Here is a 19,153-nt window from a genome sequence, read left to right as displayed (position 1 = left end):
GAGATAAATTGTTTTGACAGTTGACAAAATATTTGGCAGGGGTACGTTCAATAATAATTTTAATGGATACGTTCAGAGCCGATTATCATTTGTGGTGTTACACTAGAGTCTTAAGGATTTAAGAGTGTGTTTGTGAAAAGGAAACACGTATGGAGCGTGTGTATGCTTGACGCGAAATCTAAATGTTTTGATTTTTCTTCAATCAGGGGTCTATGCTTGACAAGTGGTTGAAGAGTGTGTATTCGAGATTGATTGATTGATCAAGAATCATTCTTGTTTTTGCGTTGCTAGTGTGAAGACATCATTCGGATGGATTTTTTTTAATGTGCATGATGGAGGATACAAATTTTATGTTAGAATTAATTGAAGTTTACCGTTCCCTGCCAGTGTTGTGGAACATTAAGTCGAAGGAGTACAGCAACCGATATTTGAAAAATGAGCAGTACGAAATGCTCCTTCTAAAATACAAAGAAAAGTATCCCGAAGCGACCAAAAAGGATGTGACACAAAAAATTAATGTTCTGCGGACGAACTATAGAAGGGAGTTGAAAAGGATATTGGATTGAAAAAAACGGAGCAGGAAGAAGTAAATAACTCTTTTCTATTTTGAGGCAATGGATTTCATACACGACAACGAGAAATCCAGCGCATCAAGGAGCAGTTTATCTGTTCAAAATGAAACAGAGGTGAGATATTTTTTGGATTGAATTGGATGAAACCCAACGAATTTTTGCTAAAAAATTCATAAATGATATTCTGTTTGAGGGTCAAATGGGTACATTGCACAGGAATGCAATGCATCTCAATGTAGAGAGTAGGCCAAGCACATCGTATCAAGCCAGTTATTCCAGATCAGCCCCAGGAAGTTCGTCTTTTTTAGAAATGCCAATATCTCCCAATATACAGAGTTCACCATCTGAATTTTTATATGCTAATGAAAACTTGAGTTCGGTATCGCCACAAAACATTATCGAAGTATGGGAATCAACGTCAGAGCTGGCAGTGGAGTTTTCTCCCCAAAATACTGAAGTTTCTCGGTATTTTTCGTCATTTAAATAGTTATATTTCTAATTTTGATTTAAAATACAGAGAAAATAATACAAATAAAAAATATTTACATTGAAAAAATAAAGTTTTATTTACTTTGATATGATCGTTTAGGACTTCAATAATAGCTTTGCACGTTTCCATTACAATATGACCAATAGACCGAAGAGTTATTGACAGACGTTGACTAACAGGTATAGCTTCTCGCATTTCGGTATCTTTTCTGATAATTTTGGGTGTTATCATTTCCAGAAGTTGGTTGTATGTGTCCTCGTTCATGCGAAGAAAATTTTTAAAGTCACTTGGTGAACTTAATTTTATTTCATTCAAAAGATTTTCATGTGTGAACTGATTTCGTTTTTTCAGCCACTGTTTCATCCAGATCCGTTCTGTCCGCAAATTTGTCTTCTTCATTTTTAATGCCAGCGCTAGTCCCAGAGCTATGCAACAACCGTCCGTGTCACTCATATTTTTCTAACAAAGAATCCGCACATCCATTTACATCCAAAATCTACGAAGAAATGATTCTTGATGCCTCATGCTTGATGTGTGTATATTCAACGCGAAAAAGAATTTACAAACATACTCTCACATGCTTGATGAGATTTTGATGCGTGTATATGCCACTTTATGTTAAAAACTTTTTATCCTTATTTCGTTCTTTAATTTTTTTCTTAAGACCCAGATTTTCTTGAGATTGATTGAACTAAATTTCAATGGAAATCGGTGAACTTGTTTAGTAACGATTGTTTAATTGCTTGTCATCCATTACGCAACTTCAAGTTTCTCATTTTATTTGACAGATTTAGACATCATTTATAGATCGGAAACTATGCACTTGTTTTTGGGATACAGACAAATTTGCAATGATGCATTTTGCCCATTTTATTGTAATTTGAAACTTTTAATGGATTATCCTTGCTTGATATAAATATAGGGCCAATGAAAATGTCCAATTAGCTGTTATTCGAGTACCCCGAAACTTACAATGAAAACTTCAAATTGGATTTATATCTTTATAACTTTCTATAAATTGCTTTAACTTATTGACAACTGCAAATCATATAATTTCCTTGTTCTATTTTATGTAAAATTAAAATTGCGCATGGAAATTTTTTTTGAAATTCGTTTAAAAAAATGGATATTGATAAAAGGTAGAGAGAGAGAGAGAGCCTCTTTTTGACATAATTCATATTTGGAGACGAAAATGCAATTTGTTTTGAGAGGTTTATTTTTCATACACGAGTAGTACCCGTGGCATAATGGTTAGTGTTTTGGACTGTGATACCAGAGGTCTTCTGTTCGAATTATTCGTTCGGACTCGGCATATAAACTGTAGGTCCCCTCCATTCCTGACAATATTACTCGCACACAGGAATAGTTGAGAGTTGTAAGTCACTAGGCCCTAGTTCTCAATGGACTGTTGCGCCACCCAATTTATTTTATTTTTATCTCTTTAATCCTTATGATTGTTTACTTTTTAAACAATTTCTGCCTCTTTTCTTTCAACTACACTTCACACTACCTTAATATTTGCAACACAAAATAGCCATCTATATGCCATAATTAAAACTATTTTTTAGGTTTCTGAATTCACCCAGAAAAGGATCCGGATCACAAATTGTTGTTTTATTACGTGTTAAAAAATTACCTCTATACATCATTTTTGATAATAAAACGCAGTTAATGTTTTTGGATATATAAATCCAACTAAACTTACGCTTTTTGCATTTTTTGATGATATTCAATTAACAAACGTTTAAAGTAAACAAATCAATATATTGTTTACTTTAAACGTTTGTTTCGTGTCAATTCCTTACAGTGTGACTCTAATGCACTGAACTCTACCGATTATATTCATGTATGATTTTGAATGCGACCATATTTTGTTGTCACAAATGACACAAATGACATGTGGCTGTTAGAATTAGAATTTCAAAATAAAAATAAACAAATTTCTAAACAAAACAGTTACGGTTTCTTGTTTAATTCTTGTTCGTTATTGTTATGTAGATTTTTGTTACTTTTTATCACTTAAAAGTAACATTTTAATTTATATGAATGTTATTTAAATCATATCAAAAACAATTTTTATTAAATATCTGTAAAATGTCCACATTTGTTGAAGGAAAACTCTTGTATCCAAAGGACCAACTTAATTTAGACCTAACTCTTTTAGGTGGTCAAAGTTTTCGGTAAAATACTTAACTTTTTAAATTATCCACACTTGTTTAATTTATGTTACTTATAATTTTAAGATGGGAAAAACGTATTAACGAAAATAAAGAAGAAAAATGGCAAGGTGTAGCTTTTGGATGTTTCTGGGAATTGGATCAAACACCTACAAAAATAAATTTCAAAGCATTTTCCAGCGAAAAGCATCCCAAAGAATTCTATATAAAAACTCTAAAGAAGTATTTACGTTTAGATTTTGATTTGAATGGAAATTATGAAAAATGGAAGAAGGCTCATAAATACTTTGCAGAGACATCAGAAGCCCTTAAAGCTGTCCGAGTATTGGACCAAGAGCCGCTCGAAAACATTCTTTCATTTATATGCAGCCAAAATAATCACATCAAAAGGTAAGTCTAAATCGTTGTATGTCTGTATAAGACGACGACCTATCTATTCGCTAAGTCGTTTTTTTCCCATGAGTTTCTACATGTTAATGTTACTATTAAAAATAAATTGGGTGGCGCAACAGTCTGTTTGAGAACTAGGGCCTAGTGACTGACAACTCTCAACCATTCCTGTATGCGAGTACTATTGTTAGGGATGGAAAGGACCTGCAGTTTTAAGCCGAATCCGAATGGCAAATTTGCAAATTTGAGAAAGCACTTTTCATGACAAGAATTACTCTTGGAGAATTTGTCAATTCCTAGCAATAGGCAGTACCCGCGAAAAAAAAATTCAGGTGGCATAGGCAGGAATCGAAACCACGACTTCTCGCATGATAATCCAACGCACTTTTTTTTAAATTAATTTTTATTAGTTCAATCTTAAACCTATCTTAAAGCTAGACAAAAGTTCATAAAACTAGCTTAAATAACCATAACTTACAACTAACTTAATGGTCCCATGCGGACACTCTAAGTTAAACAATAATACTTAATACTAATGCCTTTCGGCCCTAAGATCTATTTTGACTTCAATTCAATTTTATTTATTTTTTTATTCATTAGAAAATTAAAAAAACTAGTATCAAGATCCTATTTTTACTTAAAACTACTTAAAATAAGGTCCTTAAATAAAACTTAAAGCTAACTTATACTTCCTATTCTACCTATAAACTACTTAAAACTAGAACAACCACAGCATCAAATCTAACTGTCTAACGTTTTTTGGTTTTCATATTTTGTTGTCTTTTTATTTTTATTTTTGTATTTTTTTTTTATTCCGTGTTTTTTTTTTTGTGTATATCTTTTTTTGTATTTTCTTGTTGTGCCACAATGCCTATTCTTATTAAAACTAACCCTTAAACTATAAAACAAGTATGTAAGTTGGCCAAGGCTTAAAACCCCATCCCTACTACCCACTATCAAGTGCCGATTGAAGCCACCAAAACTGGTTCTCCTGCTTCACCCTATCAGTTCGGTCCCGTTCGGACACAGCCCTACTGAACCGAAGGAGCTCTGCTCCGCCTTGTTCCGTGACGTCCCGATTATACGGGAGTATAATCCACGGTTCTACGTCTGACGTGGTAGATTAGCGGAACTGCCAATCTATCCTGTATCAGACCGCATTTGTCTAAAAAGAGGAATGCCTCTGGTGGAATGAAGCCGCTCAAGCGTGCACTTTCAAAATACTCGTCGTTTGGATAGAACGCCCTTGCGTACGCAGTTGCCTTTGTAAGACTACCTATCAGATCGCTGGTGTAAATGCTGAAGAGAATCGGCGAATTCACCGCGCCCTGTTGAAGACCATTTTTAATTGAGAATGTTGTGGTAGAAGTTACATTGCCACTTTTGACAACAAACTTTCTAGCGTTAAGCATATCTTAAAGTATATACAACAATGGCTTGCTTATGCCAAGCCTGCTCAGTTTTATGTAAAGACACTTTAATCATACGGTGTCAAAGGCCTTGTTTTGATTTATTCCATTGGATATCAAAACCAGTTAAACGCAGCATGAATTGTATCATGACCCGCCTTGAACCCGAACTGTTTATCCGGAATTATTTTTTGGTCCGCAGCCCACTTAGTCAGAGCCCTATTAATGAATTTTTCGAAAACTTTGCTGATGCTCGGAAGAAGACTTATCGACCGAAGATTTGACGGGTTGGAGTTGTCCTTTCCCTTTTTCGGGAGAGGATGAACCACAGCAGTCTTCCAATGCACTGGATAATATGCATTATTCAGTGCATTGTTGAAGGGTGTGGTGTAAATATCAATTGCTTCCATCGGTAAATGTCTTAGTACAACGTTGGATATACCATCGACACCTGCTGACTTTTTATTTTATATATAATTGAAGATGAGCTGAAGCTGAACCTTCGTCACTAACATGGGACTTGCTCCCGTTTGGTCGGCGATAATGGCATTTGCCAAGGAATCGTCATTGAACCACATGAAACCGCGGTTCTCAGATCGCCATTGAGCCATATCATTTCGAAGGTAAAAGTGATTAAGTAGGGCTCTGTTTTCCAGGTCGTGGTTGGGGCGAATGCTAACATTCACCTTGTACACTTGCTGGAAAGCAGCTCCAACCGCCTCCACTTTTTCCGTCGGATCTATTTGCGCTGTAATGAGTACGTCTCTGTTCTCTTCTCAGCAGTTCTTTGGAGTTTAAGACACGGAAGGTCATTATCGTCTTTTTTCCTGAATATCTAGTTGATTTTGGGGAACATACCAGGTTCACTCGAATTAACTGACCGGATCTTGCGGTCCCAATCAACAGATTGACATTTTTTATTGACGATTTATTGTCCTAACCTCCAAGTCGTGTGGGTCTGTACAAGTTTTTGACTCTTGTCAGTAAGCCACTCTTGTGCCTACGTAGTGCGTCAATTGTCGCGTTTCTGTAAGCGCCCATTTGGTCCCGTTCTTTGTACTTTGGAATTGTCCGTTCCATCTTTTGTTTTATTGTTTCGTCCATCTGTTGTAAATGTTGGTCAATTTCTGTATTTGTCAGGTTTCTGTTGTTTGGTGGGGCTATGTCACTCGAACGAAGTTCTCTCGCTAAGGCGTTGGTGAAACGAGGCCAACGCATCTAACTGTAATTGTAATAATGAATAGCAACGTATTCCTCCAACTCCACGCGTTCATTCGGAATCTGCATTACAGCAGCCAGTCCGCAGTGATCACTGTCGTACTCGACTGTCTGTAAGCAGTTTTGAGGGTGATTACCCACTTTGTCTGTTACTGTCAGTCTGGTGTCGTACAGCAAAAGATCCAGAAAGGAGCCGCTTCTTGGATACGATGGGTTTTCAGTAGAAGGCAGGTCGAAGCCATATTCAACGCTGTAAAGATTCATCAAATTAAAAAGATGGTTACCCTTTCGGAATACTATGTTGATTTCCCCAATCTTCATGTTTTGCGTTCAAATCACCGGCCAAGATGAAATAGTTTTCTTCCAAGCTCAGTTTAAGTTCTCTAAAAAGAATCTCGAGTTCGGATGCAAAGTAAGTAACCTGCGGAGCTCCAGCCGCATAAGCCGCATTCATATACATCCGCTTCCCTTGAGTGAGAGAGATGCCTACAACAAACTTCTAGCGTCTTGAGCTTTCGCAATTCATTGTTGTATACGACTTTATAATTAATGCCTTTTCGTATAAAGAGAGCGACTCCGCCCAGTCCAAGGCACTAACCATCATGCCACGGGTACTACTATTGTGATATGTTTTTTTTCTGGACAGTTTGTACGGGGTATTATTAAAAGCACTTCCATGTTTTTTTTTGAGCTATGTTGCGAGAGATATATCAAAGGTATCCAAAGCCAGCGGTATCGTAATTTTCAGGACTTCGTAAAAAGTCTATTCCTCTAGCCAAAAAAGCACAGTCATTGAAAGGTATAAAAGTAAAGGAAATACTAAAAAAAATACTAAAAAAAATAAGTATTAACTTTAAACTTTAGTCACAGATTAACTTTATGCACGAAAGATTGTAAAAAGTTCAATTTTGTTTCCGGAATAATGTAAAATAGTCCCTTGGAATCAATTATGCATTCAACAGACGTAGTTTCCCGCTTTTAAAAATGCAATAAAGAACCAGGAAAAAAGTTTTCCCCGGCTATAATCTTTGAGCACAATGTTTATGAAATCCTAGGGAAAAATTCAAGACACACAAATTGACTTGTAAAAGAAAGAAGATTTCAAATTCTTCAAAACTGTGTACGTCTAAATTTAATATGATCCAAGTTGTAATGTATCCTACTTTGTCTTGATTTTCAATCCTTTGACGAAAATACAACATTTATCGAACACCTTTTTTGAAATCCGAAGTTTTTACTTAAAATAAGTCATTGAGTGCCCTAGATTGGCATAGTCCAAAAGTTGAACAAGTTAAATAGTCCAAAAGTTGCATAAGTTACCCATAGATCCAACAAGTTATGGTATCAAAATAGGAAGTTAATTGTAAGAAAACTCATGGCCTCCGTCTACTTCTTAATGTACTCACAGTTGTGTTCATAAAAATAGCAGTGCTGGTCACATTTTATTTGATTGTCAATTATTTAAATAATGGAAATTCTTACAAAAAAACTTAACCGTAAGTAACATACTTGCATCTAACGGTCTTTCGTTTCATATTAGAGACTTTTAGCTTGAAGTTATACTCTACTTTTCCCGGTGAACACACATTATTTCAAACTCTCTGAATATAGAGTGTTCATAAAAATAGCAGTGTCTTTGATTTTTTAATTAAAAAGTGTTTGAATTTTTTAAGTATTTTAATAATAAATAAATATTAGCTCAAAAATAAACAATGGGACAGTCAAGACACTGCACCGAAGAAATTTGAAAATTTATTAGAAAACTTCGTTTGGAGGGAAAAATATTCAAGACATCATAGGCTGCTCAGCAAAAATGGTCAGTAACGCCTTAAAATGGCAAAATAAACCGTAAACGCGAAACCCAAAAAGAATGACTGCTGAAAGAAGTGACAAAAAAATTGTTCAGTTAGCAAAACAGAACCCTTCCATAGGCTCTAGGAAAGTAAGAAATGGACTTCAACTGTTTTTTGGCGCTGTCACAATACGAAGACGTCTTTTAGAAGCGAAGTTACAAGCCCGAAGCCCACGCAAGGTACCGTTCTTAACGAAAAGGCATGTGGCAAAGAGAATAGAGGTTTCCAGGGAATGGGCAAAAGAGAAATGGAGGAATGTTCTGTGGAGCGACGACAGCAAAGTCGTTCTTTTTGGTTCCAAGGGTCGTCGAGAATATGTGAGAAGACCCCAAAATGCAGCAAACGATCCACCGTACACTATAAAAACAGAGAAGCATGATGGGGGAAAAATTATGATATTGGCTTGCTTTTCATACTACAGGGTCAGGCCTATTTATCCCATGGGGGGTATAGTTGATGCAACCAAGTATATGAAAATTATCGAGGAGGTTATATTACCCTATGCTGAAGAGGAAATGCCGTTGGTTTGGGTATACCAACAAGACTATGACCCAAAGCATACGTCAAAAAATACCAATTCATGGTTTGCGTAGAAGAAGTTATCCGTTATGAAGTGTCCCAGTCAATCCCCGACATTAACCCAACGAACATTTGTGGGCGGAAGTTCATAAAGCAAAACCCAAGAATTCAAAAGAATTGTGGGAAGCAGTGCTTGATTCGGGGAACGCAATACCAATCGAGAGTTGTCAGGTTTTAGTGGACTCGATGCCACGTAGATGGTTATGCAACGAAGTACTAATTGTAAGCTAACATTATTTGTAGTGTCCGACCGAAGCTTCGGCTTCGGCTTCGGTTCGGCCGAAGATCGGCCAAAAAAACAACATTCGGCCAATCCTTCGGCTTCGGCCATTTTAGGCCGAAGTTTTGGCCGAAGCCGAAGAATCTGTTTATTCGAGCATCGTAACAGGCGCCGAAAAAAATTTAAATTTTTAAAATTTTTGAATAGGTATTTCAAAACACTTGTGTGCCATCATAGTAGGCGCCGCAGAATTTCAATTTTTGAATTTTGCCTGACACCTTTTGCAAATCGTTTGTGTTTAGTTTTGTTAAATCGTGGTTTCGGTTTGGTTTGTGTTGTGTTGTTTATTAATTTAATTTGTTCAATTTTGACTTTTTTTAACCTTAGGCTTCGGCTTCGGCTTCGGCCGAAGATTTTCTTTCAGCCTAATAATTCGGCTTCGGCTTCGGCTGAAAATCGACCTTCGGTCGGACACTAATTATTTGTATACCTTCATATAACTAATTACAGTTTTTCTTACTTCTTACATAATAGATCTAGTACTTTGTCATGCACTGCTATTTTTATGAACAGCCATATATTTTAAAAACGGTTTTTACTGTGGCAAGGCTAACGGTAAAAAATCGAGAATACTTATTTTCTGTTATTATGAATAAAATATTTTAGTTTGTTATTGGAAGTTTATTGAAATATATTATAACGTTGATATTGAAGGTCTTTGGGTTTTATTTGAAGAGCACTGCTATTTTTATGAACACAACTGTATGTATAAGTTAACGACAACAATATCAAAATAAAGATGACAACAAACACCTCACATGAGTCGTCTGAAAATGCAAACAAGTCGGAAAACTAACACCGTTCGTGGGAACAGCATTGCAACAATATTTGCCGCGTCGCCAAATTCCATCACGTTCGCGATGTTACCTGTGGGAACCATCAGCAGGGAAAATAGTATTTAAGCTCTAGTTTTAAGAATAAATTTGTCAATTGTATTCAAATCAGCGGAAGCGCTGCCCAAATTAAAAATAAAGTTTTTTTTAATAAAAATAATTAAATAAATTATTTACTGGCGCCCGAGCAGGGACCGGGAAGTGCAGTGAAGAAAAAATATATCGCCTCAAGTAGCCGTTAACTACTAGTAAAACATATCGCCTTAAGTAGCCGTAAACTACTAGTAAAAACTTAACGCTGTCACTAACCGGTCAAACCCATCCCAAAAGAAAAAGTGCAAAGTGCAAATAAAAGAAACAAAATATAAACAGTGCTGTTTTAGAGTGTGGAGAAACTAAAGGGCCCCTAAGTAGCCGTCGTTAGCTGATAACTCAACAACGGAAGAAAAGGAAGCTAAAAATCAAGCTAGCCGCTCCACCAAATTTACATAAAATTTTCGCCGATGGATTTCATCGTTTTAATTTTGTAAGTTTATAAAAATTGAAAACATTTTATTTTAGTGGTACCTACCTACAAGTCAAAAAAAAAATCATAAATTGAATTCATATAATTATTAGATAAGGAATACAAATAAAATAATTGAAATTGAACATACTGAGAAAAAAAAGAGAAGTTAAAATTGTCTTAATTTTGTAAGAAAAATTTAAAAACTTTTTAATTTAAAAGTGTAGGTCAAGAAAAATTCATAAACCAAATTCATAATTATTAGATTCCAAAAAAAACAAAAACAAAACAAAAGAAAAATTATAATCTCAAAAAGTTAATAGCAAAAAATTTTTTTTTTGCCGATCTTTAAATTTAGAAAATAAAATCAATAATAAATGTCAAAGGACGATATTAATTCAGTTGAAAATCTTTTAAAAAATATGTCTCTTAAATCAAATGAACTAACGGGTAATACAAGAGCCCAAACATCCTCTTCCAATCCACAAAACCAACTACCCCCTGACCTAACAAAACAAATAAGTGAATTAGTCATAAGTACAATTAAAAAATTAAATAATCCTTTTATCGACTCAGAAGACGTAGAACAACCTATTGACTTTTCAACGAACACAAACGACATTGACAAAGTACCGGACATAGTGAAATGCCTAAGAGAATTTTCAGGAAAACCAGGCGAGTTTAATTCATGGAGGAAAACTGTCGACCGCATCTTTACAATGTACGACAGTTTAAGGGGTACCTCTAAATATTATGCAATGCTCCATATGGTTCGCCATAAAATAGTAGGAGAAGCAGATACTGCTCTAGAATCCTACAGGACACCACTAGATTGGGGCAAAATTAAGCAATGCTTAATGATGCACTATTCTGATAAGCGTGATATCGGTACACTGGAATACCAACTAACCAGTCTTGCACAACGCAACCAGTCCATTACGGACTTTTACCAACAAGTTTACCAACATCTTTCGTTGATATTGGATAAAATCGCTTGTTTGGATTTAGGTGATGATTCTTTAGGGGCAATGACTAATGCATACCGTGACAAAGCGCTTGACACATTTATCAGAGGACTAAACGGGGATTTACCTCGATTATTGAGTATAAGGGAACCAACTTCCTTGCCTCAAGCCCTACATATGTGTCTCAAACTCGATAATATGACTTTCCGAATGCATTACGCCCATAATAGTCTAGGAAATTTCAAACGATTAGCTAACACACCAACACCCCAACTAAACCCGCGGCAAAGCCAAACAAAATTTTATCCCGAATTAGCACACGTATCTTATCCTCAACGACAAAATTTCCAACAATATCATTACCAAAACCGGCAACCCCAACAGTCTCACCAATACCAAGCACCTAACTACAACCGTGTTCCGCTTCCTCCCAAGCCACAACAACAACCAAAGGTAACACCAATGGAACTGGGATCTTCTACACAATCACGTAATATCAATTACCAAAATAGACCAACATTCCAACCAAACTATCAACAAAACTACCAAAGAAACTATCAGCAAAATAATCAACAACCATCTTACGCACAAAAACGACTGGCATCCCAACAAACGCACACACCAAACAAGGTCCAACGAACTTTTTACACAGAAACAAATCCCGTACCCATAGAAGGTGATAACGCTTCTCTTGAAAAATATGACCCAGATCAACATGATGATGTCAATGGAATCGAAGAAAACCTTGTCGATTACATTGCACCAACAGAAGGAGAAGAAATTGAGTATGGTGACAATTTCGACAATATTAATTTTTTAGATTAAACTGCTCTTCAATCCCATACTTTCAATATAGGATGAAGAGCGGAAAAATTCTTAAATTTCTCCTAGACACAGGATCAAATAAAAATTACGTGAAGGCTTGTTACATTCGTAATCCCATTAAAAACACTAAAGAATTTTTTGCTCACTCAGTAGGCGGGAAAGTTAAAATTACACACCATGCAAGAATAGATATTTTTGGTTCTCAAATTGGAAAATTACAGTTTTTCATCCTCCCTGGACTAGAAACTTTTGATGGCATTGTCGGAAACGACAGCCTGAAAGAACTCGGTGCAATCATTTATACCGAAAAGAACCTCTTCACCTTAAAAGATAAATATAAGTTTCCCCTACAACAATTAGAAATAGAATCAGTAAACAACCTCAATATTAGATGCTCTCACTTATCCCAAACTCAAAATTTTCGATTAAAACAAATGTTAAGATCATACCCAAATCTATTCGCTGACCCTGATAAAAAACTCACTTTCACTACGAACGTGAAAGGAGAGATACGAACATCAACTGACAACCCAATTTATACAAAATCGTACCCATACCCTATGGCCTTGAAAGCCGAAATCGACAAACAAGTCAATGAACTCTTACTTGATGGGATCATACGCCCATCTAGATCGCCATACAATTCTCCTGTGTGGATAGTCAGTAAGAAAGAGGATGCCACTGGTATAAAGAAATACCGTATGGTAATCGACTATAGGAAATTAAATACGGTAACAATAGCCGATCGCTACCCTATACCCGAGATTAATGAAGTTCTCTATAACCTAGGGAAAAATAAGTTTTTCACCACTTTGGACTTAAAAAGCGGATTCCATCAGATTTTATTAAAAGAATCAGATAGAGAAAAAACCGCATTTTCGATAAATAACGGAAAATACGAGTTTACTCGTCTCCCCTTTGGGCTGAAAAATGCCCCTTCTATATTTCAACGCGCTCTTGATGACGTACTCCGTCAACACATTGGTCATCGGTGTTATGTTTATATCGATGATATTATAATTTTCGGAAAAACTGAGGAAGAACATTTCCAAAACCTTGAAATAATTTTAAGAACACTCGAAAAAGCAAACCTAAAGGTACAAGTAGATAAGTGTGAATTCTTACAAACAGAGGTCGAATTCTTGGGATTTATCATCTCCCAAGAAGGCATAAAGACGAATCCAAAAAAGGTTAAAGCAATTCTGGAACTTCCACCACCAAGAACTTTAAAGGACTTGAGGTCCTTCCTTGGTATGTCGGGGTATTATCGCAGGTTCATACGTGATTATGCAAAAATAGCCAAGCCCCTTACATCTCTTCTTAGAGGGGAAAACGGACGTTTGTCAAAACACATATCTAAAAATCAATTAATCGACTTCAATGATGAAGCAAAAGATGCATGGAACAAAATCAAAAATGCCCTAGTATCAAAAGAAGTATTACTTTCCTATCCAGACTTTACAAAAACTTTCGAGCTTGCAACAGACGCCTCCAATTTCGCCTTGGGAGCGGTCCTATCCCAGGAAAACAAACCTATCGCATTCTTATCACGAAGCCTTAACAAAACCGAAGAATCATACGCGACCAATGAGAAGGAGATGCTCGCTATTATTTGGGCACTCACTTCGCTCAGAATGTTCCTTTACGGATCAAAGAAGGTCAAAATTACTACAGACCATCAGCCGCTCACGCACGCACTCAGTAACAAAAACTCAAACTCCAAAATGAAACGCTGGAAAGCGATTTTGGAAGAGTACAATTATGAACTTTATTACAAACCAGGCACTTCCAACATAGTTGCAGACTCCTTATCGCGTCCACCGAACAATCAAATTTTTTCATTAACCCCTACTGAACATAGCGACGAAAGTTCGTCGCAAAATTTAATACCAATAGTCGAAGCCCCCATCAATGTTTTTAAGAGTCAAATATTTCTTAATTTATCTGAATCCTCTAGCTACCAATTTAAAATAGTCTTTCCAGGATACCACCAACACATTATTAACGAACCCGAGTTCAATAAAGAAACTCTTACAGCTATTCTAAAGAAATATCTTAACCCTTCAGTAATTAATGGGATAAAAACAGGAGAAAGAATCATGGGTCTTATTCAAGAAGTTTTCCCACTACATTTCAATAACTATAAAATAAGATTCACACAAAAAGAAGTTAAAAACATAGACAACGAGCAAGACCAAGAAAACTTGATAATTGAAACCCACAATAGAGCTCACAGGAATCCACAGGAAAACCGACTACAAATCTTAGAAAAATATTATTTTCCCGGTATGGCAGGCAAAATTAAAAGAATCGTAAACATCTGTACAGTGTGTAAACAAAATAAATATGAAAGACATCCAAATGATCCAGAACTAAATAAGACACCTATGCCAAACTTTCCTGGACATACAGTCCACATTGATATTTTCTCTACGGAGAAAAAACTAGTTATGACTGCGTTAGACAAATTCACAAAATATGTACAGACAAAAATAATTAAAAGTAAGTCGACAGAGGACGTCAGACGTCCACTTAGAGACATAGTATTTTTCTTTGGCGTTCCGAAGTCCATCGTTATTGACAATGAACGATCACTAAACTCTGCATCAATATTATTTATGTTGAAAGACGAACTAGGCATAAATGTTTATACAACACCTCCATACAGGAGTGAAGCTAATGGGCAAATCGAAAGGTTCCATTCAACCCTATCAGAAATAATGAGATGCATTAAAGATAATGGAACACATAAAGACTTCGAGGAACTTTTAGAAAAATCGGTGAATGAGTACAATCACAGTATCCACTCTACAACAGGCAAAAAGCCTGTCGACTTATTCTTTGGCCGTAATGTAGAATTTGGACCTGACGATTATGACAAGACTCGACAGAACAATTTACAGAAACTTTTACATAAACAACAAGCTGACCTGAAACAACAGAACAAGACGAGACATAAAATTAAACAGTATCTGCCCGGACAAATAGTTTACGTAAGACAAAATAAGCGACTAGGGACAAAACTTTCCAAAAGATTTAAAGAAGAAATTGTGAAAGAAAATAGAAACACAACAATACTAACGGAATCTGGGAAAATCGTCTACAAGGGGCATATTCGCAACTAATAATTTATCCTTTAATTTCAGATCCTTCCTAACCCTCACCTTGAGCAACGGGGAAATCCAAATACTAGACTATACTAACTCACAAATGATAACATTAGGAACGGGGACGGCAAAACTACAAACTGGGACTTTTAAAATAATCCATACTATAGACCTTAGCCTATACCAAAAATTGATTGATGACATACGACTGATTATTAACCAAAACATTAGCACTAGCGAAACCCTCTATCCATACCTTTCCCATGAAATTTCAATAATCCAAAATCACCTAACTCGATTGAAACCAACAACGAAAACTAAACGTTCAATTGACTTTATAGGAAGCGCATGGAAGTGGATTGCTGGTAATCCAGACCATGAAGACTTCCAAATAATTAGTAGTAAAATAAATAATGTTCTAGAAAATAATAATAAGCAAATTGTAATAAATAAATTGTCTTTCGAGAAAATTAATCAAATTACTAATGTCACGAATGAAATTTTAAAGAAACTAAGAACAAGCGAAATTGTTAAAAATGAATTAATATCTAATATTAAATATAAGATCGAGATCATAAAAGAGGAGATTATTAATATTGATTATGCTATCCACTGGGCTAAAGCCGGTGTAGTAAACTCCTACATTTTAACAAATACGGAAATTAATGTAACAAAAGAAATTTTAGAGAAAGAAAATATGCCTTATGTAAATCTTGAAGAAGCACTAGAATTCGGTGACGTTAAAATTGCATCTAATCTTTCTACAATTATTTATATTTTAACCTTACCAACAACAGAACTTGAAACATGTGAAACAATTCTCTTAAAACCTGTAAAAAAGGGTAATTTTATAAATAAAATTCCATATGAACATGTACTGAAATGTAAACAAAATCTTTTTGGCATAAAATCAAACTGTAAAAAATTGTATAATCTTTCAATTTGTAGTCATAAGAACCTTATTAACATAAGTAATTCAACTTGCATTACGAACTTATTAAGAAGCCAGCCACCTATTTGCACCAGAATAAATAACCAGCACGTTCCCACAGTTGAAGAAATTTCTAACGGAATATTACTCTTAAATCAGTATAACAGCAGCATTTTGATCGACAATGAAGAAATAAAACTTACCGGCACTTTCATCATTCAACACCACAATCAAACCATTACAATAAATAACCAAACCTATGTTTCAAAGGAAGTTTTAACCACCAAACCCTTACCCGCAATAATGCAACCGTTTTCAAAAAATGGAACATTTGAAGAACTCTTATCCCTAGAGATGATAAAAGAGCTGCACACAAATAACATTAACGACATAAAATTACTGGAGTACAAAAACAAAATAAATTTATCAAGTAATATTGGCCTATCAACGTTAATAGTCATACTTATCCTGTTCATTTCCTGTAAATCTTGCCTTAAAAAGAAACAACAACCCATCAAAATTAATACAGTACTCGAAACAAAACCAATAATTCTGGATTCCACACATGAAACACGCTTTAATAAAACAACAGAGCCATCATCACCAAAGGTTTCCAGCATTAACCAAATTCCGTTATTTTAAAAAAGACCAATCGAACGAGGACGTCCGATTTTTTAACGGCGGAGGAGTTAACGACAACAATATCAAAATAAAGATGACAACAAACACCTCACATGAGTCGTCTGAAAATGCAAACAAGTCGGAAAACTAACACCGTTCGTGGGAACAGCATTGCAACAATATTTGCCGCGTCGCCAAATTCCATCACGTTCGCGATGTTACCTGTGGGAACCATCAGCAGGGAAAATAGTATTTAAGCTCTAGTTTTAAGAATAAATTTGTCAATTGTATTCAAATCAGCGGAAGCGCTGCCCAAATTAAAAATAAAGTTTTTTTTAATAAAAATAATTAAATAAATTATTTACTTATATCCTAAGAGGTCTCAAAAACCTGAGGCTTTTCATAAATAAATTATTCTTTAAAAAATCGTTATAAAAAAAATACTAAAAACAAACTTTCAGAATATCTACAATGGTTCAATGGTTGTGTTCCAAGTATGGCAAAAAAATATGTTCATACGAAGGCAACGATTATTATTCTTTTCCTAGTTTAAGCTCCTTATGTGATCATCAAGATCAGGTAAGTCCTTATTATCATATAACATTCGTGAATTAATCTATTTGGAATTTTAAGCTTGAACCTGCTCTAAGAGAAGCTAAATTTGGCTATCGTGCTAAATTCATTGCTGGAAGTGTTAAAAAAATACACGAGTCAGGTGGATATGATTGGTTCGATAAATTAAGAAGTCTATCATTTAAAGATGCTCGAGTTGAATTGGTCACCTTACCTGGGATTGGATTTAAAGTTGCCGATTGTATATGTTTGATGGCTTTCAATCATTTGGAATCGGTACCAATCGATACACATATTTATAAAATTGCACAATCTTCCTATTTACCACGTTTAAGTGGTATTAAATCTGTTACTCCGAAATTATACGAAGAAGTTGCTGATCATTTTCGACAAATTTATGGCGATTATGCTGGTTGGGCTCAAACGGTAAAATTTATATAGAACTCACATATCAATATTATTATTATGTTTATTTTAATTGCAGGTTTTATTCTGTTCTAGTCTTCAAAAGTTTCAAGAAATTAAAGGAAAACCCGCAGAGGATAAAAATACATGCGTACCTGTTAAGAAACAAAAGAAAAAATAAAGTCGACCTTTGGTAAATCTTTGATTTTTATATTTTATTTATTTTATATTTTTGAGCTATTCCATATTGAAGTGGTCTTTAAAAAAAAAGCCTTTTCATAAAAATAAAGATGTAACGTAGGTATTATCTATAGAATTAGCATACAACGTTTTAAATAGTAGCATTTTACAATATTGATTACAAAATTGTTCTGCTGTGTGCCGATGAATATTTAATGATTAAATATAAACTATGTTTTAATTCTGATATATCAGAAAATTCATGAACACAAATTTTCTGATATTTAACATCTCAACTCATGAAAAATCAATCATATATAAAAATTAAACAGACCTTTGTTTGATACAAACCTTCACGATGGTTTATGAAAAAAATGTAAGTACCAATAGCGCCACAGAATAAGACTGATGAATTCACTGGGTTTTGTAAAACTTTTAATTTTATTAGAAAAATGTGTGATTCATAAGACATAATAGGTTTGAAAAAAATGTATATTCTGTCATCAAGAAAAAACAACAACGACGTCTCGGTCAAAATGTAGCCATAGACATATTAAGTGAAACTAGTTAAGAACTTTGTGCGCTATTAACAAGAAACTAAAACAATATGTGAGATCAGATAAAAAATTTCTCTTCAGGAAATGAGTTATAACCCCCCATTTCAAACAACCAAAATATTACTTTATATGGGCCTCAACAATTCCGTCCCGATAACCTGATGTGAACAAGCATGTACATTGCACAGTCAAAAAAGCTGATGAAAGCGCTTTTGGTTGTTTCGATAGAAAAGTTCTTTGCGGGATCGACGGTTCCGTGTGTGGAACGACGAGCTATGAGGGCTTGGCAGTGGCATATACCTAACCAGGATTCGCCTAAAGCGTATGGAAACCATCTGTCCGGGCGAAACATCTTTAAATGTACCCTCACATGACATGGACACCTTAAGTAAATAGTAATTCTTGTTTTTATTTACGAACATTTTAGTACTGATGAAAAAGGTATTTTTCTTTGTGTTACAGTTCCAGTAAGGTTGAACTACTTAGTGAACACCTTATAGGGCTTCTACGACTTACGGTTTTATCCACCTCCCCGTCCTTGGAGTTATACTAAGGATCTGGCCCTCGAGGTTGGGGGTTGTGCTGTCGGGGTGACTTCCTGACCACGTACAAAAATACCTTAGTTGAGCACCAACAAGTTTAGGATACGGATGGATTCACTGTTGACAACCCACGAAATAAGG

General features: G+C 35.2%; 2 protein-coding genes across 2 annotated transcripts; both read left to right on the top strand.

Annotated features, from left to right (window-relative positions):
* Positions 1 to 145: 145 nt before the first annotated feature.
* Positions 146 to 1,059, top strand: LOC129944929 (uncharacterized). Its single transcript, XM_056054588.1, has 2 exons — positions 146 to 544; positions 699 to 1,059. Exons 1-2 carry the CDS (start codon positions 324 to 326, stop codon positions 1,057 to 1,059), a joined length of 582 nt encoding a protein of 193 aa, XP_055910563.1. The 5' UTR covers positions 146 to 323.
* A 1,933-nt stretch (positions 1,060 to 2,992) lies between these two features.
* Positions 2,993 to 17,938, top strand: LOC129948192 (N-glycosylase/DNA lyase). The gene is made up of 5 exons (XM_056059073.1): positions 2,993 to 3,242; positions 3,306 to 3,629; positions 17,217 to 17,334; positions 17,389 to 17,754; positions 17,813 to 17,938. Exons 1-5 carry the CDS (start codon positions 3,109 to 3,111, stop codon positions 17,912 to 17,914), a joined length of 1,044 nt encoding a protein of 347 aa, XP_055915048.1. The 5' UTR covers positions 2,993 to 3,108; the 3' UTR covers positions 17,915 to 17,938.
* The last annotated feature ends 1,215 nt before the right edge of the window (positions 17,939 to 19,153 follow it).

Source organism: Eupeodes corollae, chromosome 2, assembly GCF_945859685.1.
Source record: "Eupeodes corollae chromosome 2, idEupCoro1.1, whole genome shotgun sequence".
Taxonomy (NCBI): domain Eukaryota; kingdom Metazoa; phylum Arthropoda; class Insecta; order Diptera; family Syrphidae; genus Eupeodes; species Eupeodes corollae.
This window is presented reverse-complemented; position numbering and strand designations above follow the sequence as displayed.